Consider the following 25,405-nt stretch of genomic DNA (forward strand, 5'->3'; position numbering starts at 1 on the left):
GCCACATTCTCTCTCTACCAAGAGGAATGACATCCTGTCAAAGGAGCCTTTGAGTCAGGAAGTCTAGGAGCAGCCAGTGAGTTTCTGGTCTGCATCACTACTAAATGCTGTTTTATTTTGTTAAGTGAGTTAGAGGATGTTTAATCAAATGTACTTCTACTCTCATAGTATTAAGTTTGGATGTTCTAAAAGGGAGTAAGGAGGCTTTAAATATCCAGAAAATGATAAGTATGGGAACTGTTACAAGAGGCCAAGTGTTGGGTAATTCATGATGGAAGTTAGTGTCTGATGCATCAATTTATTCTTCCTGGACCGTGGCTGAAGACCTATGTTGCATATAATATAGCTGGGGTGAACTGGTTCTTTATAGATTTTAGCTTTCCATCTATTAAAGAAGAAAAAGTAGGCTAGATGGTCTCAGAGAGGTCTATTAATTCTAAAATCTATCTATAATATTAAGGTTGTTTTGAACTCTGAAATATTAGATCTGGAGTGCTGAAAGAAACTTAATGCAGGAGATTTGAGTGGTGACTTCTGGGGCAGAACAGGAAGAGCAGGAGGGAATGCAAACTATTAGCAGATACCTTTTGGGGTTTTCAAGTCACTTCTACAGAGTAGGGTTCTTTTTTTTTTTTTTTTTTTTTGGCTGAGTTAATGCAAAGAGTGTAGGATAGTTCATCCATGAAAAAGTTGAAAAGAAAAAAAAGTGACTTGAGACTTCCTATCTTTGGGTGTGACTGATTTGACAAAACCATTTGAACAGAGTGATTGTTCCATAAGTAAACTGATACTGAGATTCACCCAAAGGCAAAGCCGGTGAAGATAGGTAGGATTTTCCTTACTCTTCCTGCCCTGTGGCACTAGCTGATCTCCTTCCTTCCTTTCTCTCAATAATGTTTTCCATTTTTATTCAGAGACCAAGAATCAATTCTCAGTCTGCACAGGAGAGACCCTGAAGATCCTCTCACTATGACCACTGATTTTTACATTGTTAAGAGAACCTGTTCTTCAAGTGAAATCTTGCTCAGAACACTAATATACTCAAGATAGGCAAAAGTCAAACTTGCTGGTGGTAAGGAGTGTCTAGAGTCCTACCAGTAGGGACATTTCTTTACATCTGGTGAACCCACTGAGGTACCAGAAACCCTAGAATTTCATGAAACCAATTTGAAAACCACTGATCTATTCCAAACCCCACTCCCAACTTTTGTAATCAAATCCCCTTAAGGCTTGAGGTCCTGGAGTGGGAAGTAGGGGTAGGGGAGAGGCCGTCGTCCAATTCAATGTAGCAAGCCCAAGCTAAAGGTGATTTAGGAGAACATGAGAGGTAATAGGAGCACTGTTTGGGACTAAGGACACATAAAGAGAAAGAACAATTTGAACTGCAGAGAAATGAGGGATAATTCAGGTTTAATATAATTAAAACATATATATATAATTAAATTATTAAAACTTTAATTTTAATAAAATTAAACTTTTGTGTGACACTTTTACAGGTTTAAGAAGCTTTTCAAATTAATTAATTAATTAGTTCAACTCAGCAAGTATTTCCTGGGTACAAATTATGTACTTGATCTAATCCAACCAGTGTATTGATTACCAGGCACTGTATGGAAAATGTGTAGTACGTTATTTCAAGTAAGCCTTTCAACCACCCTATGAAGGAAGCATAGTTGAAGAAAATAAGGTACAAAGAGGTTAAGTTACTTGACCATGACTTTACAGCATGTCAGTAGTAGAGCTAAAATTTGAACCCAAGTCTGTCTCACTTCAAAACCCATGTTCCTTCCACTAAAACCTCAAGGAAATATAAAAGTAAGAAATTCAAGGAGATACGAGCTTTGCCTTCAAGTTACTTAAAATCCTCTATGCTCGATTGATTGTTGTACAAGTAAAATAGGATGGATTAGCATTAAAGAGACGCAACAAAAGGCCAGGAAAGTTTGGAGAAGAAAGATTATAGGACCAGGAAATGCTTTGTGGGGATGAAATCCCAGATTGCATAGGCATCTCTGAGGCAACAGAGCAGAAATGACTATCCCCATGTCACAATCAAGGAAGCTGAAGTTCATGGAGCCGGGAGGCTCATCCACGGTGTTGCAGATGGTTAGTGGTGACATCAGAGATACAGGCAAGGTCTTTTAGGAGTCAGACAGAAACTAGAGAGAAAACATGAACATAACATAAACAATGTCTGATTTAACCTTTTTGCTAATAAGTGAATTTGTCCCCATTTTCTCTATCCCTACTTCTGCTAGCATCCTGTTGTCTTCCCTGGACTGGTGTAACCACTTTGCGCATAAACTGATATGCTCTTAAACCTTTCTTCCACACAGCTTCTGGATTTATTGATATGAAATGTATTCTGTCAGTCTCATCCTTCAAATTCTTTAATACTGCGAGGGTGGATATGCCAACCCACACATGATCAAAAACTTGGGTAGAACTAAATATATACACAACATATACACGCGCGCGTGTGCACAAATGGGTACAAGTAAAACTAAGAATGTCTGCATAAGATCAGTGGATTGTAGCAGTATCAATATCCTGGTTATAATATTTTTAAGGGTTTTGTAAGTTGTGACTTACCATTGGGGGAACTGCATAAAGGGTGCCTGAACTCTCTGTATAATTTGTTACAACTGCATGTAAATCTATATTGATCTCAAAATAAAAAGTTCATTTAAAAATGTTTTGCAAAAACTAGAAGTATTGAAATACCTTAGCTTCTTTGAACATAGCATACAATTTTCTTCTTCTCTCCCCAGCTCTGTTTTCCAGCATTCTCTTCCCCAGATTTTAACACTGTGCTAACAGAGTTGCTTCCAATTTTCTCACATACACCAAATTATTTTCCATTTTAGTATTTTGTTTATTGCTGTTGCCATAGACTGCTCAGTCATATCATTAATCCTTACCTGGCACAGCTAATTTCTCTGGATTATTTAAGGCTCTTTCTTTGATCCCTCAGATGAGATGATATATTTTATCTTTATACTTTCATAGTGTTATACATACTCTTACTATATTTATTAGAGGTTTGGTTTCTTTTCTTACCTTCTATACCTTCTAGAGAGTGAAACAGTCTTATTTGCTTTTTATTTTCAGTGGCCTTTATTCTTGCTAGTAAAGAATAGATTCTGTCTATGTGTTTAACTTGAGTAAATGAATGTGCTTCTCCATATAGATTGGAAATTATCAACAATAAACCCAATGCTATTATCTTCTATTATATAACTAGACAAGAGTATTCATTTGCAAATTTAAGATGATTGACTATCTTAGTCCACTATTTATTAACGCTTTATGGTATTAACAGTAATGATTAAGAGCTTAGCTAATTTCATCCTGGGGTAAAATTAGTCTACTGATAATCACAGTAGATCATAGAATGAGATGATCTGTGTAGATAATATGCAGACTTGGAGACAGCATCACCTGAGAGAGCTGGTATTTTCCTTCACGTATATAGGGATCAAGGTTATATATATATATTTAAGTAAAGGCAAACTTGGGGACCCAGCAATGAAACGGAGCAAACAGAAATGGTATTCATTTGCAACGTATTCAGATGTTTACTTATCCTTTAGTCTAACATAGAATTTTACACTCCAGTTAAAAACCACCCCCACACACACATCAAAGTAAGTTAACCAGTGATTCAAAAACAAAAAAATTCTAGGTTCCGAGGTTTGCATTTATTGTCCCTGGGCACAATGCTAAGATGGTAGTTATGAGAGAGGTGATTTTACTGCGGGTGAAATTTAAATTTTCTGAACTCCTTTCTGTTTTCTGATTCTACTTTTTACCTGCTGGAGGCAGAATGGACAGATAATCAGTTGAGACATTTAAACGGGTTTAATAATAGGTCACTCCGGCTGTCAGACTTAATGAGGGAATGTTTATTTTCTTTTTGGAATCTTCAGAACATAGATGCTGGGTAGTGGAAGTGTAGAGTGTAACAACATTATTAGTTACAAAAGAATTTGATAGAGGATGTGATTATCTGACTTTATGGCAAAATGGGATCCCTGACACTGCCCAACAAAACACCAATCATGCAACTTCTGAAATTTGCTTTATATGCCTCCATGGTTCTGAAAATTCACCTGAGATTTCTTGATTGAATATGCTTTAGTTTTGATATCCTATATCATAAATACAGAAACTGTAATTCTAGTTTCATTTTTGTCCTCTTAAGGTTCGTAGAAACCCCAGCTCATTTCTCTTGGAAAGAAAGTTATTACCGATCCACTATGTCCCAGAGCACACAGACAAGTGAATTCCTCAGTCCAGAGGTCTTCCAGCATATCTGGGATTTTCTGGAACAGTGAGTATCAAAGAAGCAAAAACATGTTGTACTTGAATTATTATAATAGGTAAATGGAGATTGTAAAAATATTGCTTACTAGGGCATGTTTCTAGAATCAATACAAACTAGTCAATATTGTTGGAAAAATTTATATCCTCCAATAGTATTTCTGTGTTCAAAACTCAGTACAGGTTTATTCCGTTTACAACACCAAAAGATCATTATTCCAAGGTGGTATAATTTTGGAGGATCAGAAGGGCTTTCCTCAAACCATAAGAGACTTTTAATCATAGGAAACAAACTGAGTGTTGCTGGAGGGGAGGGGGTGAGGGAATGGGGTAACTGGGTGATGGGCAGTAAGGAGGGCACATGATGTAATGAGCACTGGGTATTACATGCAACTGATGAATCACTGAACTCTACCTCTGAAAATAATAATAAACTATATGTTAATTAATTAAATTGAAATTTAAAAAAGGTGGGGAGGCTCTCCTGCCTAACTCCAAATAACTTCTCCAGTGATTCCCTTGATACCCAATATCTGTTCCTTTTGCTCAAAGACTCTTATCTGCTGTTACAGTATAAATACCCCCCTGAGAAGGTAAAATACTAAATTTTGTTGGTCATTCATCCCTTACTAGGAAAATGATTATTATCTCCTTTATCAAGATTGAGCTTGGGTAAGTGAGTAAATTCAGGGGAAGAGAAAAGAATATCAGAGTATGTGATACCCTACAAGATAGGGTATAAAATACTCAATTCTTGATACATCCTTTCTCTCCCATGTTCCACCTAGCAATTCTCTGACAAGGGCATGGATCATGATTCCCATTGTACAAATAAGACTTAGGTTTGAACTGCCTGAGGTGAAACATTTGGCATGTGGTTGACCCACAATTCGAACCTAGAGTTTCTAACTCCAACCAATGAGCCTTGCCAACTTTGAAACAGAGAGAGCTCATTGTTATTAACTGGGTGCTTGTGTTTTAGTCCCATTCCTTGCCTAACATACTTTTGTTTGTCCTTTATGGTAGGCCCATATGTTCAGTTCAGCCCATTGACTTGAACTTTGTGGATGAACCATCAGAAAATGGTGCAAGAAACAAGATTGAGATTAGCATGGACTGTATCCGCATGCAGGACTCGGACCTCAGTGACCCCATGTGGGTGAGTGGCAGGAACTTCTCCTTTAATCTGTGGCGCATGCCGTCCACATCTCTGTGAAGTGTGTGTATTTCATGGGATATGAAAAGGCAGGTGGCAAGGCCATTGGGCAGAGTCAATGTGGTCAGCGGAGAGAAAATTAAGTGTTTGTGGATTTTGCATCTTCTGCAACTCTTCTTACTGCATATGCTTCTGATGGTGTGGGGAAGGTGGGTTGGGAATAATCCCTTACATTCTTTATCTGAATTGTCTATCCCAATTTGGAGAGGGTGGTACCAGTCCAGGGTTTTACGGGAGATCGAGTTCAAGTCCGAACCAGAGTCTAGATTTGAATTCTATCCAAATTCTATCTATATCATGGCAGACTGCCTCTTCCATGGAGCTATCCTTCTTAAATAAAGGAGGAGGAAGTGAATTCGATGTGAATCTAGGTACAGATGTAAGTACCTAGTAATAGAATAAGGAGAAAGAAGGTAAGTAATACATAAAATAGTATTTTTTGTGGGGATTGCTTTGCCACTGAGTCACTCATGACCTTAGGCTTCAGTTTCTCATTTGTAAAATGGGGAGACCAGGAGTGTAATAGGTTAATAATAATAAAACACTTTTCTGAAATATTTAGATGAAATTTTCTGTATTTGTGTAGTACATAGTGGTGGGGGGCTTCTTTTTGTCTTGTTATTTTTTTTTAAATTATTATTCATTCACCATACAAATCCTGCTTTTTCTGTAAAACAAACAAACAAACAAACAAAAAAACAAACAAACACACACACAGACACACACAACTCATACAAACAAATCCTTCTAGAAAAAAGTGGGGATTTCATAGATCACATGTGGACATGATTTTGGAGATCACTTTAAAAATACCTTGCCTTTCTTTTCTGATAGAAGATTTCACTGGAATTTTCACTATATATTTTTTGATCTAGACTGTACTTTGTTTTTTTATTTTTTTTTTTTATTTTGGGAGAAGGTGTGTCAGGAAAGGGAAGAGGGAACAGCCAAAAATTAAAGTTGAAACTTTGCAAATATACTGATGTTTTGCCATTAAATTGATAAAAGGAAAATAACTATTCTTCAGTGGCCCCTTCCATTCTAATACCAATACTGTTCTCAGTTATCTTCAAGCTAGTGAAAGGAAACGGATGGATAAATCCACAGGGAAGGTCCCTCAAGGCTTGGATTGTATACAATTAAACCTAAGTAGGGGTAAATTCTGATTTGACTGCGACTTCGAAATTAGGATATCTCCAATTCACTTAATAATATCACCTCTTGATAGGTAGCACAAGCCTAGGCAAACCTATCTTTTATATTCTCTTCAAGGATTTTCTGTTCTGATTTCTGAACTCATAAAAGCAAGCGAATTTATATAAAGCTTGAAATGGAGACTCAAGCCTTTTTATTTAAGGTTTCTACTCTTGTTTCACACACTTTCACACACAGAAGCATGTGGTTTCTAAATGTGCCATGCCCTTTCATATATATATATATATTTAGAAATTTTCTCCTTAGGAACATCTTGGTTTTTTTGTTTGTTTGTTTTTGTGTTTGCTTTTTTCCCCCCCTCTAGCCAACTCCTATCTATCCCTCAACAACCAGTTTATCCTGTCTTCTCTGGGAAAACTTCCATATCACTATTCGCCCCCTGTTTGAGTTAGAGATCATTCCTCTGAAGCAACATAGGTCTATTTTTAGTCCTATTACTTATTATACAATATTATCCTTGTTAATGTCTCTGTCTCTCAAGGGGACTGGGGCCGTATTTTGTCATGCTCAGTATTTGTTACAGTAGCTGTCATATAATAGACCCCCAGGAAATTTTGAACTCCTGTGAAATGAGACTTGGAAGTTATCTAAAAAAGTCAAAAACTTCTCTTTCAAGCAGTCCTGTCCAAGAGAACTTTCTTTCAGTGATGTAAATGTTCTATATTCTGTACCATTCGATGCAGTAGCCACTAGCCACATGTATCCTTTGGGCATTTGAAATGTGGCTAGTGCCACTGAGGAACTTAATTTTAACTTCAGTTAATTCAAGTTTAAATGACCACACATGTGTCTAGTTGGTAGATTATTGGGTAGCACAATTCTAGAATATCTCCAGTCAGGGGACTGTTCTCTTCTTGAACATTCACAGCAGCACCTCTTCCTGTCCCCTCTGCCTCTCATATTCCTTCTTTTGTTACTATGGCCTGTCCGTGTGGAAAATGCTACACTGTTTAGGTACTTTATCCTTTACTTCCACTGTTTTCTCAATTCTGCTGGAAAGTACCCAGATTTGCTGTTTGACCAAAACTTTAGTCATTTAAAGTCCATTTTGGTGCTTTTACAAATCATCTAAAGGAAACTTTAGAGAAATCCTAGTGGAGTATCTGAGTGAGAGTCATGGAAGCTCTACAATGATGTTAGAAAAAGGGAAGAATGGAGAAGGGGAGAAAGCCAAGAAACTACATAGATACCATTGCCCTCATGATAAGTGTCTAGTTAAAAATGCACTGCTGTATGGATTGCAGGTTACTGTTATTTAAGAAATACTGATATTTAAGAGAATTACTGATTTACATTCAACATTTTTTCCCAAGTGTCAGTTATTTATATATATGTAAATACTTGATATTGATTCCTTGAAATAGATTTTCAATAATGCTGCTAGGAGGACTGACCTGATTGAAACAGAGTGTGTGTTCAATTTGAAATTGATCCAGATTTTCCCATTATAAATCTAAATTACAAATTTTTGAAACTACACTTTTCTTAAGCTATCAATATTTGGTGATGATTAACATATTTGATATTTTATTTAATCTTTCCAATCACTTTGTGAGATAGAATTTATTATTGCTGTTTTATAAATTAATAAATCAAAGGAAAAAGGGCTTAAATAACTTCTCTAGGATGCCATGTGCATTCTAGAGCAGTGTCAGTATCCTACCCATGCTACTGGACTCCATCTTTTCTCATTTTTCCTCCAGGGTACTGTATTTGAGAGGAACTTGAGCTCTATTTTTTCTTAAGTACCTGTCTGTTCTATGAGATTAGGGATGCCTGTGTGGAGAAACTGCTCTTCCCCCATGAGATAGTCCTATAGTAGACTCCACACTTTTCCTCCTCTGAAGAGGCTCAGGTCACCATCAGTAATGATGGTTGATAAAACAGTCGTCCCATCACTTATTAGAACCTTCAAGCCTGAAATTGTTTACCACTTAAATTGAGGGTAACACAAAATCAGGAAATACGACCCAGAAATTTTGCAAGGAATAAGGGATTGAAATGATTCAGGAAAAGCTGGAAAATGAAGTGAAATGTGATTTTTTTTTTTCCAGTGATAGGTATTTAGGAACAACGATATTGAAAGAAATCTACAAGCTGAGGGAGAAGGAACTTGATGACATAAGCTTGTCTCTCTGTGGTCGTTGTTCTGTTTTTAATATCCAAAGAAGTGAGATATTGCTAGTACGTTATAGTTCCATATGAATCCTGTGTCTTCCCTTGTCTTATGATCATTCCGACGTCCTCATCTATGTCCACGTGTAGAAGACACATAGATGGGAATACATAACAGTGACGGTCCTCAGCAACAGGAATGGCAAAATGGTAGACACGCTCAGGATCCTATAACTAGTATTCTGGTTTGGAAAGTAAGAACTAGGATCCTCTTAGATTCTTAGTCCTTCAAACAGACAGCTCTTGCTACTTGGTAGCATATTTTCACTTTTCTTATGTATAGGTTAATAGCTAAATAGTTCTGAAACTCTGCACATAAATTACTTTCCTTTTGCATATAATATTTTAAAAATTTGGGATCTCCGCCAAGTATGTTCTCACTATGCAAGAAGTATGAATCTGTGGACATGAAACAGCATGTCAGGTTATTGAGGACAGAAATCTTGAAATTGAGAATGGCATCCTATTTTTACTGATTTTTTGATACAACCTTCACCTCAGTAATTAGTCATGAAATGGAATCATAATGTTTTGCTCTGATTATTAATAAAAGGAAATTTGAATTGCAGAGAATGTATGTGCCTTCCTCATTAAAATGATTTTAATGTCACTGAAGAATGAACTACATTGAATTAGCAAATGAAGGTGAATGAGATTTCTTAAAAATTTTTCATCATTTGGCCTATGTTTCCAAGATCCTATTGGCTTTTGATTCTAATGTCTAATATATTCCTTTATATCTCAGCCTTGCCTTATTTACAAACTGTCTAAACATGCCTGCCATATCGTCGAGAGGGAGATAAGGGCATCAACACTTAAACGTTCTCCTGGAATGATTGATGGAAACTACATAACATTTATTTTTGCATTTATTTGTTCTTTGGGCTTTAAACGAAGCCCTATTTAGTTGAATTGGGTTTTTCCCTTATGATTTGAGTGGCAATTATCTAAAACCATCCCTTTTTTGGAAATTCTTACTGTAGCTTCCCAGATATACATGAAGAGTCTGCAGCTCTGCATTTCAGAAGAACAAATAAGTGTGTTTGTGTTTCGGAAAGGCTTATGCCCAGCACCAAGCATACTGCCCTACATCTTAAATGATCCAAGATTCCCATAAGATCCCAAGTCTATATACTAGATCTAGCCACAAGCATTTCCTTAGTACTCACTGCATACTGTGTTCTTTGTGATACAGATGAACAAATCATGGTCTCTAGCTTTGAGAACACCATAATACAGCAAATGAGACCATGTGTACAAAATTACTCATATGTATGTATTTTTTTAAAGACACACACAAAAGGCATGATTTATTGTGCCTGAGAAAGACTGGAAATATGTTACAGAGAAGGTGATTTTTATGTAGGCCTTGAAATAGGAGTTAAATTGATCAAAACAGGGAAAGGAAAAAAGGTCCAAGTTTCAATAACTATTATGAAAACGATTTATTAAAAATCTATAAGGTAACATGCAGAGGTTTTAAAAGAGAAGATTTAAACATTTGGCTAAGGAGGAATTTCTATAGAAAAAAGGACAAAATTTGAAAATTTTATATATATATAAATTTGAAAAATTTATAACACATGGCGAAGGTTTAATGGCCCTAGTAAACTAAACATTTAAAAATTAATAAGAGAAAGGTAAAGTCCCTGCTCTTTGGCAAAGAGTCTTAAGTACTTCACAGATGTTTAACAGACATAACATGTTCAGTGTCTCTAATAATAAAAACAATTATGATTTCCAACAATGGGTTTCATTGGTTATCATCATAAATTGTGTCACAGATTGTCATCTACCTGGTCAACAAAGATTTAAATGATTGATAATATCCAGTGTTGATGAAATTGTTGGGCAACGGAATCTTTTCACTTTGGGCAGGAATATAAATTGATGTATTTGGAGGACAATTTGCCTCTTCTAATTTATTTAATTTTAAAGGTACTTACCCTTCATCCTTACGTGCCACTTCTAGGAATTTTCTTCACAAAACAATTTAAAATATGTAAATAAGTATACACACACACATACATACATACTGATACACACACACACACACACACACACCACATATACAGAAATGAAGGCTTCACTGCAGCATTGTTTATAATATCTGTAAAATGATAAGACCAGGTAGAATTTTGTAGGCTTTGAAGGTTTGGACTCAGATAGGAAAGAAACTACAGTTTAAAGCAAATGAGGGTTAAGCTCACCATTGAGAGATGGTATTAGCAATTATGATGCATGGTCATTTTCATCTTGCCAGTTTTATTGTTCATGAACCTCAGTGTGATTTCTGTGTTTGTGCTTTGTGTGAGGTATCTTTATGTTCGGGGAAAGATTATGTAGAATTGATATTATTTCTTATGAAATGTTTGCAAGAATTTGCTAATGAAACCATCTGGGCCTGGATATTTCTTTTCGGAAAGCTCTTTAATTATAAGTTCAGTTCCGTTAATTGTTATAGAACTATTGAGACGATTTATTTTATCTTGGGTAAGTTTTCATAAATAGTGGTTTGTAGGGGCACCTGGGTGGCGCAGTCGGTTAAGCACCCAACTCTTGGTTTTGGCTCAGGTCGTGATCCCATGGTGATGATCTCACAGTCGTGAGATCGAGCCCCGCGTGGAGCTCCACACTCAGCGTGGAGTCTGCTTGAGTTTCCCTCTCCTTCTTCCTCTGCCCTCCTGCCTGTGCATGCACATGCATACTCTGTCTCACTCTCTAAAATAAATAAGTAAACCTTTGAACAAAAAATAAGTAGTGATTTGTAAGGAATTGGTCGATTGCATCAAAGTTTTGAATTTTTATATGCAGAATGATTAGGAGTATTCCCTTACTATGTTTTTAATGTCTGTGAGATCTGTAATATCTTCCTGTTTCATTTCTGATATTGGTAACTTGTGTCCTCTCTCTCTTTCTCTCAGTCTCGCTAGAGATTTATTAATTGTATTGGTCCTTCGAAAAGCCAGCTCAGCTTTTTTGGTTTCATTGTTTTTCTCTTGTCTTTCTGTTGTCAACTTCATTATTTCTGGTTTTATTTTCTTCTGCTTCTTTAGGTTTATTTTGCTCTTCTCTTTCAGGTTTCTTAAGTTGAAAGTTTATATTGTTGAGTTGAGATCTTTCTTGTCTTCCAATGTTAGTATTTACGTTTATAAATTTCCCATGAAACACTGCTTTAGTGGCATCCCCTAAATCTGATATGTTGTATTTTTATATTTTTCAGTTTAAAATATTTTCTGATTTCTCTTGAGACTTTCTCTTTGACCTGTGTGTATTTACAAGCATGTTTAATTTCCAAGTATTTGGGTATTTTCTGCTATCTTTCCATTACTGACTCCTAGTTTAATTCCATTATGATCAGAAAACATACTTTGTATGATTTCAATTTTTGAAATTTGTTAAGGTTCATTTCATGAGTCAAGATATGTGTATCTTGATGAATGTTCTGGGGGCACTTAAAAAGACTGCGAACTCTGTTTTTGTTGGAGGAGTGTTCTATAAATGTCAATTAGGGCCCACTGGTTTATGGTTATGGGATTACGCAGTTCTTCTCTATCCTTGCTTGTTTTCAGTCTACTAGTTCTACTGATTACTGAGAGATGAATATTGAAGTCTTCAGTTCCAACTATGGATTTGTCTCTTTCTCCTTTCAAGTCTGTCTGTTTTTGCTTTATATATATTGAAGCTCTATTTTTAGGTGTATTGTTTTTATCTTCCTGGTGAATTGATCTTTCTGTCATTATATATTTCTCTTTATTCCTGGTCATGTACTTTGTTCTGAAGTCTACTTTGTTTTTATATTAATGTAGCCAATCTAGCTTTTGAGTAATGTTTTCACGGTAAATGTTTTCTTCTTCCTTTTCTTTCTAACCTCTATTTATCATTATATTTGAGGTGAGTTGCTTCTACAATGTATAGTTGGTCACTTTTTATCCATTTTGGCAATCTCTATTAGTTGGGGTATATATATAGTATATGATACACACACACACACACACACACACACCATTTGTGTTTTGTGTGTTCTTTCCATTGCTCTTTTGTTTTCCTTTTCTCTGCCACTATTTAGATCACTTGACCTATTTTTAGTATTTTCTTTTAATTATTCTACCTTAGTTTTGGCTATATTTCTTTGTGTATTTTTAATTGTTTCTCTAGGGATTGTCATATTCATAATTTCTCTTAGTCTATTAAGAATCAGTATTTTACCACTTCGAATGGAATGTGGAAAACTTACCACAATATTGGCTTCATAACCCTCCCCAGTGATGTGATAGTTGTCATATATGTCACATCTATGTCATTGAACATTCCATCAGACAATGTTATAATTTTTGCTTTCAACTGTCAAATGTATTTTTAAAGAACTCAAGAGAATAAGTCTATTTTATTGACTAGGATATTTATCACTGATGTTGTTCTTCCTTCATGCTAAAGTTACAATTCTGACTGAATACTATCAGGAAGAATAGGGGATTCCATGTAAGGTTTTGTTCATCAGAACGATTTTTTTCAAAGAACAATAAGTACTTATATTTTCTAAGCAGGACCATAAACCATGTCAGAGCTCTAATTTGTTGAATTTTTATTGAACATAAATTTATAAACTTTCCCTCCATACCTCCATCAACCTTTTCTCCTTCCCTGCCTCCTCACACACATACACGCATGCATGCAGACGCACACACTGACTTATCATAACTCAATATTAACCACATCTATAGATGTTTTGTAAAATTGTAGAACCGTGTCAAAATTGTTTTTGATATGCCAGTTCTTTTGTCCTCATTTGATAAATTTCATTCTTCATGTGTATATATATGAAGCACATATACTGTGAACAGAGTATTCTTCAGTAAATCATTCTAGTCAGGCTGTAAGGGGATGGTTAACAACATTGCTACATGAGTCACTCAAAATTCTCAATTTCCCTCCCTACGTGCCTCCTCCTGGCTCAAAAGGTAGAAGGGGTATGATCCTTGGTATGTCATATAAACAGCAATCATTTTCTGTATGTCTTGGTCTCCCAGGCATCTGAGATGCATAATGTCTGCCAACTCTAAGTCTGACACCAATATCAAGAGCTCACTTAAAGGAAGGCAGCTCTGTTTTCCTTACCTTCTCTTCCTACTTGGTCTCCCTCAGGCTTCCAAAGCCACCCTCACATCTCCACTACTACCCTCTTTTTGTTCCTCCCATGCATTCCCTCATTCCTTTCCAAGTGTCCTACTTCTCTCCCAACTTATCGGATCTTCCAGAAAAGCACTACAGTTCAGTGTAGGGAGACTTGATGAAATCTTGTGGTTTTTTTTTGTTCTTGTTTTTACTTTAATGACTACATTCTATTTCATAGGATTTTCTAGTTTATTACTTACTTTAGAATTATGACATAAAATTTTTAGCCAGATGCACTGTGGTTGGAATTTGGTCTTTATCAGTTTCAGCTGTGTGAACTTGATAATTTCTATGAGACTCGCCTCATTTTAATGGATAGACGATAATACCTATCATTGGCCTCAGAAAACTGCAATGGTTTGTTTCATTATCTGATTTGTTTTCATTCAAAGTTCCTGGTGTATAAAAATATGATCATTTAAAAATTATTATTTTTGTTATTACTTGTCCATCTATGCTGCTTCTTTTTTTTAAAGATTTTATTTATTTATTTGAGAGACAGAGAGAGCATAAGCAGGGGAAGAGGCAGAGGGAGAGGGAGAAGCAGACTCCCCACTGAGCAGGGAGCCCAGCATGGGGCTCCATCCCAGGACTCTGAGATCATGACCTGAGCCAAAGGCAGTCACTTAACTGACTAAGCCACTCAGGTGCCCTGTCTATGCTTTTCTTTAATAAGAACCCTAAGATAGGCAAATATATATTACTTTTTATAATAAAATGCAAATTAATAAGTTGATCTGATTATAAAAGCAATGCATGCTAATGGAAAAGAACTTTAGAAGTATCAAAAGCATATGTAATGTCTACATAGTGACAACAGTTATAAAACCATTAGTTTTTTTCCAGTTTTTTCCTTGAAGAAACAGATTTTATAAGATGTATTTGAATCATGTCATATATAAATTTATAATCTACTTCTTTTTTTGCATCCAATGGTGACCATAGTTCTCTTATTTACTAGTCTTCAAGACAACTTTAATTGCTATGTTATGTGAGTACACAGATACACAATGATTTTTTTAACTGTTATTTTACTCACAGATTTTTAAGAAGAATATTTATATAGAGAATATTTTCTTGCACTAGATGCTTAGAAGTGTAATTATTGAGTAAGATTGTATGAACACCAGTGTTACTGAAACTTATTATCAAATTTCTTTTCATGAGTTTGTTTTCTTTTCAATTTATACTCATACAACTGTGCAAAAGTATCTATAAACTTGAATCAATTTTAGTTAAACAATCTCTTCTTTATTTTTTTTTAAAGATTTTATTTATTTATTTGACAGAGAGAGGCAGCGGGAGAGGGACCACAAGCAGGGAGAATGGGAGAGGGAGAAGCAGGCTTCCTGCCAAGCAGGGACCCCGATGAGGGGCTCGATCCCAGGGCCCTGGGATCACAACCTGAGCCGAAGGCAGACGCTTAAAAGACTGAGCCACCCAGGCGTCCCCCAATCTCTTCTTTAAAAACTGTAAATACTTCTAGGTGACTAAAGGAGATTATAGTCATTTGCACAAAGAGGTGAAATAGTCCCTCTTTATATATCTTTGATTGCAATCTGTTGGAAGGGATGGTAGTTTTGACTGGAGATGAGTAAGACATCTTGGAGAATGGAGCATCTCTGAGTGGGGTGAGCAGGCCTCATTGGGATGGGAACAATATGAAGAAAGGGGTGGAGAAAGAAGAGTACATAGTGTATTTCATATATATATATATGTATATGTGTATATATCCCCTAGGGTTAGCCCTGAACACGGGAATGCACATAGCATTTTCTCCTTTTCTTTGCAGCACTTCTTAACCCGTGCTCTTTACTACCCTTACTCCTTGGCTACTACCATTAAAATAATCATTCAACCATAATTTGTACCAAATAAGCTTTTGTTTATTAGTTCTATGAAAACAAATGAAACAAAATATATTCTGCATAGAAAGAGCCCTCCAGTTTTTGGAAGATGGGTTTGCAGTTACTTCTGAGATGGCCCGATATCCATTCAGATTAGATTGAGTTCAGGTGTCCCCAGAAGAGCAGACTGTTTTCCTGTTCTGTTCTTTGTGTGGTGTAGCCAATCAGAAGGCACCACTTTGTTCAAGATTGCCAAGCCAGGGACTTTTACCTTAAACCCAAGTATGCATTTCAAACCTTGAACAAACAGTCTGCTTAATAAAATAAGGGAAAGGGTTTTCTTTCTTTCTTTCTTTTTTTTTTTTTCTTCTCTAGAAATTCACAAACATCACTTGACAGGTGACAGCTCCTCCCTTACAAAAGGGGCTGTTTGCTTTTTGCTTTGGTGTTTGGGTAAACTGCAGCACGCACTGGCAGAGAATTTATTGCCTAGGGGAAGGTGTTTGCAGTCCTGTGTTTAATCTGAAAAGAAACCCTTTTCCTTCTATCCCCTCCCTCTGTTTTTGACGAGGGAGAGTTGGAAATGATAGCCCTAGGGAAATAGTTCCCCTAACACCTGTCTTTGGTGTAACCTCAGCAATGTTACTTAAGACACTGTGCTTAGTGTGTATGCATTCAGAAGGACAAAGTTGAAGAGGGCAGATAAACAGAAAGGGATTTCAGCAGAAACACAGGAGCTGATTCTGACCTTACATCCTCTTAAAAACCGATGAGTTTGAAATCCTAGCATGCTGGTTTAGAGAGAATCTGATTTGTTTGAAGTAATATGCTGTGAGTCACCTGTTCGTTCCTTCAGTGACCAGTTTATTTAATATTGTTTAATCTATAAAACTTGGAAAATTTTAGAATATGCGACCTAGGAACTGTAGACAGGTTGTAGTTCTACTCTAGCCTTCCTTTAAAAAGATGGGAAAACTAAGATCCAAGTTGATTAGGGTGAAATTTCTCCAATGTTTCCACTAGGGTTTATGGTTGAGTCTGAATTAAACCTAACTTTCTGGATTTGTAGACCTGCCTTTCCATCAGCTGATGAGCTTAGGCTCTGGAATAGCTTGCTGCCTGCATTTGAATCCAGATCTCTCATTCATTACTTGGATGACCTTGGCTAAATTCTGGTATGTTTCTGAGGTTCAGTTTACCCACTTGCAAAACGAGGATAACATTGGTGACATACCAGAGAAAAACGTAGTGTATTGAGATGAGACGCATCAAGCAGTTAACATAACATCTTGTATGAGGTCACCTCTCAGTGGTGATAGTCATTACTGTTACTTTTTAGAATATGATAAATCTAGAAACAGGAAATTAATTAGTCCCAAGTAGAACAATTACTGATGCAGAAAAAAGGTGGTATTTGCATGGATTTGTATTTTTGTATTTCAAAAAAAGAAGGTAATATTTGAAGATATGCTAGTATGCTATAAAATCCACTAAGCCCATTTTTCTTTCCCACTTGAAAGTAGATAGAGTTGAGTTTTCTTCAAATTAAGTCAAATTTTGAAGCAGATTTCTTTTAAAAGCTCATGTACTCTGATGTCCTTTCAGGTCTCATAGAACTCCCAGAAAATATTTTCACTTCATTACTAAATAGTATTTTATTTTAGTTATTTCGGTGTCATTCAGTAATCTTAACATAATAAAATATTCTCTACTCCAGAGCACAAGCTTTGGAATTGGATACCCAGATATCCCTGGGTTTGAATCTTAGTGTGATAAAGTCAGAGCTGTGTGGACTCCAAAACAGTTTAGTTCAGTGGTTCTCAAAATGTGTTCTCTGGCCATCACCATCAGGAACTTTAAAAGATGCAGATATTTTGGGTTCCACTCCAGATCTGCTGAATCAGAAACTAAGGACAACAATCTTTCATAAGCCCTGCAGGTGATTCTGATGTTGGAGAAACACTGGTGCAATCCAATATTTTAACATATGTATTTTTATAGGCTGAGAAACTCGGGCTCTGAGTGCGGGGTGACTTGCCCAAGGGTACAGAGCCATAATGACAGAGAAGAAACTTCTAGGTCAGTCTCTACTTTAAAATAGACATTTTTAGCTGTGACTCATCTTAAAACATGTGGAAAGTTCTGCTGAGTTATGCCATTGAGAAAATAAGAAGGTAGAATGCAACAGTTTAGAAAGTAATTAACCATATTTATTAAGTGGTTGGCTTCATGTCTTTATCAGTAAGAAATTTGTTAAACAAATTCTCATATCTGATTTTCTTAAATTGTAGGTTCATAAGAATCTTTTCCTGCCTGGTAAAAAGTGTAAAATTTCATGTTTGTATTTTTGTCAATTCGAGAAGAATTTGCTGATTATTTACTAATTTCAAGATACTCCGCAGAGTATAAAGTTTACATGAAAGAGCTAAGACTGTCACTACTTATAACTTAAAATCAGTGGGGGAGACAGCTATGAAGTTAATGAATTAGGTTATGAATCATCTAAATGATCATATCCAAGAAAATATTTGTTGCTTATCTACTGAGAGATAAATAAACAAGACAATAAATAGGTACCCATATTGGACAACAGACCAGTTTAGTCATCAGCAACGACTGCTGGGCTTTAGACCTTTGGGGACAGTATTCACATCATACTCTATAAGAATCATAGCTTCTAGGCATTAAGCAACTCAGTGGTCCTGCAGCTAGCCAACATGTGCTGCTTTCTATACTTGAGACATTCTAAGGAATGAATGAATAAATAAAGAGCATGTTCTATTCCCAAGGACCTCACAATTTATTACCAGGCAGGAGACACATACAAACAATTCTTATCGAGATAGAAAGTGGTAAGCACCAGAGGAGAATATAGACAAACTTCAGCAGGAATTCTGATAATCGTGTCTATGTAAAAGCTTAGGAAATATACTGGCCATGTGAAAGAGGAGAAAGACAAGGTATTTTAGACTGTGAGAGCTATCTAAGTCAGTTAAGGAGCAGGCTTAAATGTGGGAAGCATTCAATGCAAGAGAATAGGAAATGGTTATAAGTAAAAACTAGAGAATATTTGCCTCACTTAGAGTAATGCAAATTATTATTTTTGTAAGTTCCCTGGACTCACAGAACATATATGTGGGCTATCAGTTTGAGACCCCTAGAGTTAAGTGTGTAAATGAATTTGGTAAATTGCATATTGGAAGGAAGGTCAGTTTGGTTTGGCTGTAACTCAACAGGGAAGAGTAGAAATAAGGAAATAGACAAATAGGTGAGTAGGGGTCAGATCAAGGAAAACAGGGATACATTCTAACCTGATGGTCTTGCTGAACTGATTGTAGGACACAGAGTATGGGCAACTAGAGGAAGGTGGCTGGAGATGTGGAGGTGCCTGCACATGCATAGGACCCCAAACTCATGTGCTTATTGTTAAGAGAAGTAGGTGTGTTGGGATTAAGAAATTGTGTCTCTCTACAGGACTATTCTTTTCAGATGAGGACCTGTTCATTATCTGCTTTTTCTTCTCCGGCTCTTAAAGTAGGAGCATAGATGAAAATGAGAGTCCCTTTACTTAGGGACAAGGTAAATAGGCTACTAACTAGAAAATGAGAACCACGTTGTTAAAAAACTGGAATAGAGATAAAAAACAAAAAGACAAAACAAAAACCAATGAAACAAACAAACATGGCTGATAAAACCAGTAGCTGGATTGATTATTTCTGATTAGAAGGGTTATGGGAATCTTCATCTGGTAAATGGTAACACATAAATGTGAGTGTGTGTGTGTGTGTGTGTGTGTGTGTGTGTGTGTGTAAGAGAGAGAGAGAGAAAGAGAAAGAGAGAGGGAGGGAGAAACAGAAAGAGTCTCAGTTTATGTAGTAAAAGCCTCTTACTTCACTCGTGGATATAGGTTAGCTGAGTGGGGTGCCTATCAGAAGTATATTATCTGCGGTGATGTGAGCTTCATTTTTATGTCTTTTGTCAATCAAAGTTATTTTTTTTTTAAGATTTTATTTATTTTGAGAGAGGGAACGCACATGTGCATGGCGGGGTGGGGGGGCAGAGGGAGAGAGAGAATCTCAAGCGGACTCCCCGCTGAACATGGAGATCAGAGAGGGGCTCAGTCTCATCACCCTGAGATCATGACCTGAGCCAAAACCAAGACTTGAGCTCTTCACTTACTGAACCACCCAGGCGCCCCAAAGTTATTCTTTGTATTTAAGAAAGACATATAATTCATCTATAGATTAAGAAAAAAAAAAAACAGCACAGTTCTTACTTCATTGTATTTACTTATCATCCTCCCAAGAAGTTGAAGAGCTCTTAATGGATATTATTCAAAGCTTTTCTCACCACACCCTCTTAAAGAGATAGAAAGACAGCAGGTGTTTTAACATTTCAGTTGTGTACCTCCATGGCACGGGATAGTGAATCAGAAACTAAATTAAATATAAAACCCACATAATTTGTCTTGGAATTGAGTATACTTCATTTCCAGTGCATGTTACTACCTAATTAGAACTTAGATGGCCTTATAAAATATGGCTTTTAAAAACAGCCCTCTCCTTTAGACATCTGGGTTGGGTATTAAGATGATTTTCTATAACCTGGACTTCAGTGGAGCATTATGGATTTAGTGATGTTGGCTGCCCTGGACCAAGGGAATCAGCACAAACCATCTCTGCTAGTGACTTAGATACAGCCCACTCCCCATTTAACCAAGGTATTGTATGTGCCTTCCGGCAATAGCTTAGTTTGAAAAAGAAACAACTCGGCTGCTTGAAATTGACCAGATAGAAAGAAAACTAAAAAGGCTATGGAGGAGGAAAAAAATCTATTTTGTGAATCATCGAAAATGGGAAACCAGTGTGTTCCGGTATGTCCTCTTTTCTTTTTGAGATTCAAGAATTAATGCGTCATGTGTAAAATTAAGCTCTTTGGAGGTCTTTTGGCATAGGCAGATAAACCAGGGTTTATGGTATAAATTTACTGTCTTCCATCTTGAAAAGCACTCAAACTTTAGCAGTCATGAGGTTTAGTGAGAAGCCACTGGCCCAGGAGTCCGCAGTCAGGGCGTCTAGTCCTCATGCTGCTGTCACTAGTTGGTTTTCTGTTGACAGACAAGTAGCTTCCCCTTCGGAATCCTATTTTCCTTATATGTAAAAGCATGGAATTGCACTGGTTGATAACCCCATCCCTTCATCCTTAGTAACAGATAAATCATCAATCCTTGTTTCTGAATGCGGTCTTGCCAAAACTCCTTTTGTGTCTTCATGTGACTTTGATGGGAACACAGCACAGGCACACACATTTTCCAGAACGATTAGTGAAAACACATAAACGAATGTGCCCTGCTTGACACATATATAATAACCAGTTCTAAATACTTGCTATGTGGCGTGGAATCTAAAGAGTTAGTGACTGTCTTTCCCTTTTATTCTCTAGGGCAAGGGGAAGGCGGGGTGGGGGGGGGGGATTGCAAAAATGAGTACACAAAAGCACCATTTTCATTTTTGAGCAAAGGAGTACTTCCTCATCGGTGCTTTTCGTGGGGGCGAGGTGGGCGGTGAGGGATTGTACTCCTGAAGATTAGTCACGACTATGAATCCTGTCTGGAGCTGGAGAAAGGAGAAGGGACTGAGTCCTGCTTCTCCCCACTCCTCCCCACTCCTCCACGGGCTGCTACCTCCAGCTGCCTCAGGAGCCCCAGGCAGTGTTGCTTCCAAACAACTACTCGCCTAACCAGTTCATTGGAATGTCTTTCTGCAGACGGTGTCCTCATTCAGATTTCTTCTGAAAATGAACCTCTCTAAAAGCATAAATCACGTTTAAAAAAACAAAACACAGTGGTGGATGGGACACACACAAAAATCTCTTCTTTGGTTTAAAAAAAATGCACACACAAACCTACCCACCCCACCTTGACACAAAAACAGAAGTTAAGAGCAATTGGGAAAAACAGTTGCCTTGCACCTTTTAAAGAGAAGGCTTTTTCTCTTGGTTCCATCTGGTCTTTGGGGCGAAAGGAATTAAGCTCTCTTGATGTAATCTCTCCTGCTTACCACACACACGCCTTGTCGATCCCTCAACTTGCAGTCTAGGAGTGCTTTTATGAAAATATTAAGGATATGTTCTCCTTACTGGCATTTTAAAATGGACAAATGAGACAGTGTGAAGCAAAAGATATGAACTATGGATTGACACCAATTTTACCATGTAACCATTGTGCCTTCAGACAGACGTATAAAAAGAACGTCATCTATGAGAGAAATTTAATAATTACGGAGTATGTACTTAAAAACCTGGCTTCATTGTATAATAACATCTTAGACAAAAAACAGGTGTCTGTGGGTTTTTTTCCACTTTTTTTTTTTCTTTTCTGACCCCGTTGCTCATCTGGGTCATACTAAAAACAACTTTGAGTGGTAATGACTCCCATAATATTTTCTTATTCTGGTTGTATACAGTTCCTAAATAAATAAGGATAGTTTGTGATTTGAATTCACTGGAAAAGAAATAAAAGTGTGCCGATCTCTTAATTTATGTAGTGGTAATGGGATGGTGTTCATAGTGTTACAGAAATTGAGTTTCTTGTTTTATCTGGTTAAAGTCTGAATGGTAAAGGATAAAATAGGCATTGGATTTGCTGGGTTTATTTTTAAAGGAATTCCCATAATCATTTGAGGTTTGGCAAATTTGAAGTTTGGTTTCAATTTCAAATTATCCTTCTGTAACAGAATGAAACTAGCTTATTAGTCTATCAAAAGGTTCAGTTAAAGAAGTAGCTCATGGTTGGAAAACCAAGAGTCTCAACTTTTACCATGCAGAATCTAGGACACTAAATTGTCTGATGGGTGATAGAATCAAGCCATTATCTTATGACTGAATTGCAAGAAGAAAGAAACGCTCGGTTCAAACATTTCAATAGACTGTACAGTCTATACAAAAATAGGCTATTGTACTGAGAAGAGGGTTTTGCCATAGAAGTTTGGGAACCTAAATTCTGGTCATGAATTCTACATCATTTAGCTGAGTGACCTGACCCATGTCACTACCACTCTTCAGTTTCAGTTTCTTCACTTACAAAATAGATAACTGATATTCAAATCTAGACATCTTGAGATCTAGATTTTGATATCAAGTTTTCCTAGAATAACCCATAAAAGTGAAATCTCATGGAATATGCCAACACATCATACAAATCAAGTAGAATTTTACTGTTAGAGATTTATTCCAAGGGCTAAGTACTTGAACTCTGTGTTTAAATATCCTGAGCGTATGAATAACTAACCCATGTCTAAGCATTAGGGTTGTCGTATTTTTTCTTTTATAAAATGGGATTAACATGATTATTGTGAAAGCTAAATGAGATAGTAAATAAAAAGAGATTATCACAATAGCATTGCTCAATATTTTTTTTTAACATTTGCTTTTTATTAGGCCAACCATAGAACACAATGGGTTGTTTTAAATAAACACAACTTAAGGGGTGGTTTTATATAGAAATAATGTTTTATCAGCTCTAAGATCCAGCTCCTTTTTTTTTTTTTTGGTAGTGGTGTTATTTTTATTATGTAATTCTTTTTTTAAAAAAAATCTTGAGTCACAGAGATTCTAAGTAGTTGCAAATTATTTTTTAAACTTTCATTACAATTTCTAGGTAATTGGTCATCAAATTTCTCCCAAATCCTGAAAGACCAATAGCAAATATATATATTAAAGTCAAAGTCCTACTATCAGGCAATTATTTTCATTCCTTATCATAAACAGTAAAAAAATTCGGACCCCAAATTTAGCATATGCATTAAAACTACCTATGATACAATAACACCTTCTGCACAATGAGGGTTGACTTGTCCTCGTACGGTTGACTTAACTTTAGGCTGTGACAGAGGCATGTACAGAAAATGTATTTGGCAGTGGTATATGGATGCCATAGTGAGAGTTCATATAGATTCAAGTGCAGATAATGGATAAAATGCAGGTTTAAAAAAACAAGCACACACACACACACACACACAGGTACAACTTCCTTGTCAGTGACATTGATGAGAAGTACAAGCATGTACACAGAGATGGCCAGAGAAGCTTCATGCCATGCTCAGCACCAAAGCAAGTTAATGTGGCTGCAGGAACCCTGTTCAAAGCCCATAACCCATGTCTATGGGTTAACCCATGTCTATAACCCATGTCTACCACTTAGCTAGTTACATGACTTAGGGCAAGTTATTTCACCACCCTATGCTTTTTCCCTCATTTGTAAAATGTGCATTATAATGGCACCTCCTTCATAGGCTAATATGAATATAAAGTCATAAATAAAAATCATGTAAATTAAAGCACTAAGAATCATACCTAGCCTTAAGAAGTGCTGAACAAATGCTCACTGTTGTTGTTTTCTGATTCTATTTGTACATGTATGTATTTTTTAAATGTTTAAAATTAAAGGTATTATAATTTCTACCATCCTCCAAGACTTGGATTCTATGTAATGATCAAGTTGAATAGAAGAGTAGAAATTTATTCCGGGTAAAAAGTAAAATTTTATCTCATGAAGTGTTATCTCTGTCAGTCCCTTTGAGAATATTGGATGGAAATCAGTGTTATGGATGTTATGATCCATGCCGGTATTTTAGCTGTGATTTGTGTCTGACTAACCCACTCCACCATCTATTTGGGTTACAGATTATGTGTCCAGTGGATGGAGGAACTATGTTTGATCCTTGCTTTGTATTTTCCCACTTACTTGATATTCATTTGAAGCATAATAACTTGTTTAGAATTAATTGACTAGGTAATGTGGTCTTTGAGTGAAAATATGATTCTGATAAATACATACCTACAGGATTTACATACCCTAATAGGGATGTATGAAAAGAGAAATACAGTTGTTTTAAATGACTGTACCCATTTAGACCTTCAAACAAGTTGTCCTTCATGGTGGCCACCTTGGGTAGTTCCATGCTGGACCTTCTCCTTGGCACTCACCTTCAGTGACAGCTGATCAGGAACTTAGGAAAATATATGTCCTTATTTTAAAGTTATTTTTTCCCTCAATTAGAATCATCTTATCCAATTTGATCATTTTATATACTAAATTTGGCAGTGCTAAATACATTTTTGGTTGTTTTTTTTTTTTTAAGGCTGAAAATTTGTCACCATTGATTTGATTCCAATAATCAGTCACAAAGTGATTTATAAATTATGGCAGATTGTTCACAAAGCTTGATGCTCCATGAGAGCAGGAATCATTACTTTTTTTCCTGTAAAACAGAAAATATAATATAATTATTTTATACAATATAAAGCCTGGCCTTATTTAGTTCTCACCAGATGTTTATTGAATGGTTTGGAGGTCCAGTTGGCTCACCTATTTAACCAAATTCTTAGCTCCCTAAGGAAGTGGTGCGATGTGAGTCTTCTGAATGCCCCCCCAGAACCTAAGGAACACTATATA

The 25,405-nt window shown here is 36.4% G+C and overlaps 1 protein-coding gene across 7 annotated transcripts in view; it reads left to right on the forward strand.

The window, feature by feature from the left end:
* Window positions 1-25,405, forward strand: part of TP63 (tumor protein p63) — a 222,474-nt gene that overhangs the window by 77,824 nt on the left and 119,245 nt on the right. For all 7 annotated transcript variants that reach the window (XM_044383315.3, XM_057306690.1, XM_057306691.1 and 4 more), the window contains 2 exons: window positions 4,205-4,333; window positions 5,350-5,482. In XM_044383315.3, coding sequence (XP_044239250.1) covers window positions 4,205-4,333; window positions 5,350-5,482 — 262 coding nt within the window. The remainder of the gene's footprint in view (window positions 1-4,204; window positions 4,334-5,349; window positions 5,483-25,405) is intronic.

This window comes from Ursus arctos, unplaced genomic scaffold (genome assembly GCF_023065955.2).
Source record: "Ursus arctos isolate Adak ecotype North America unplaced genomic scaffold, UrsArc2.0 scaffold_4, whole genome shotgun sequence".
Taxonomy (NCBI): Eukaryota; Metazoa; Chordata; class Mammalia; order Carnivora; family Ursidae; genus Ursus; species Ursus arctos.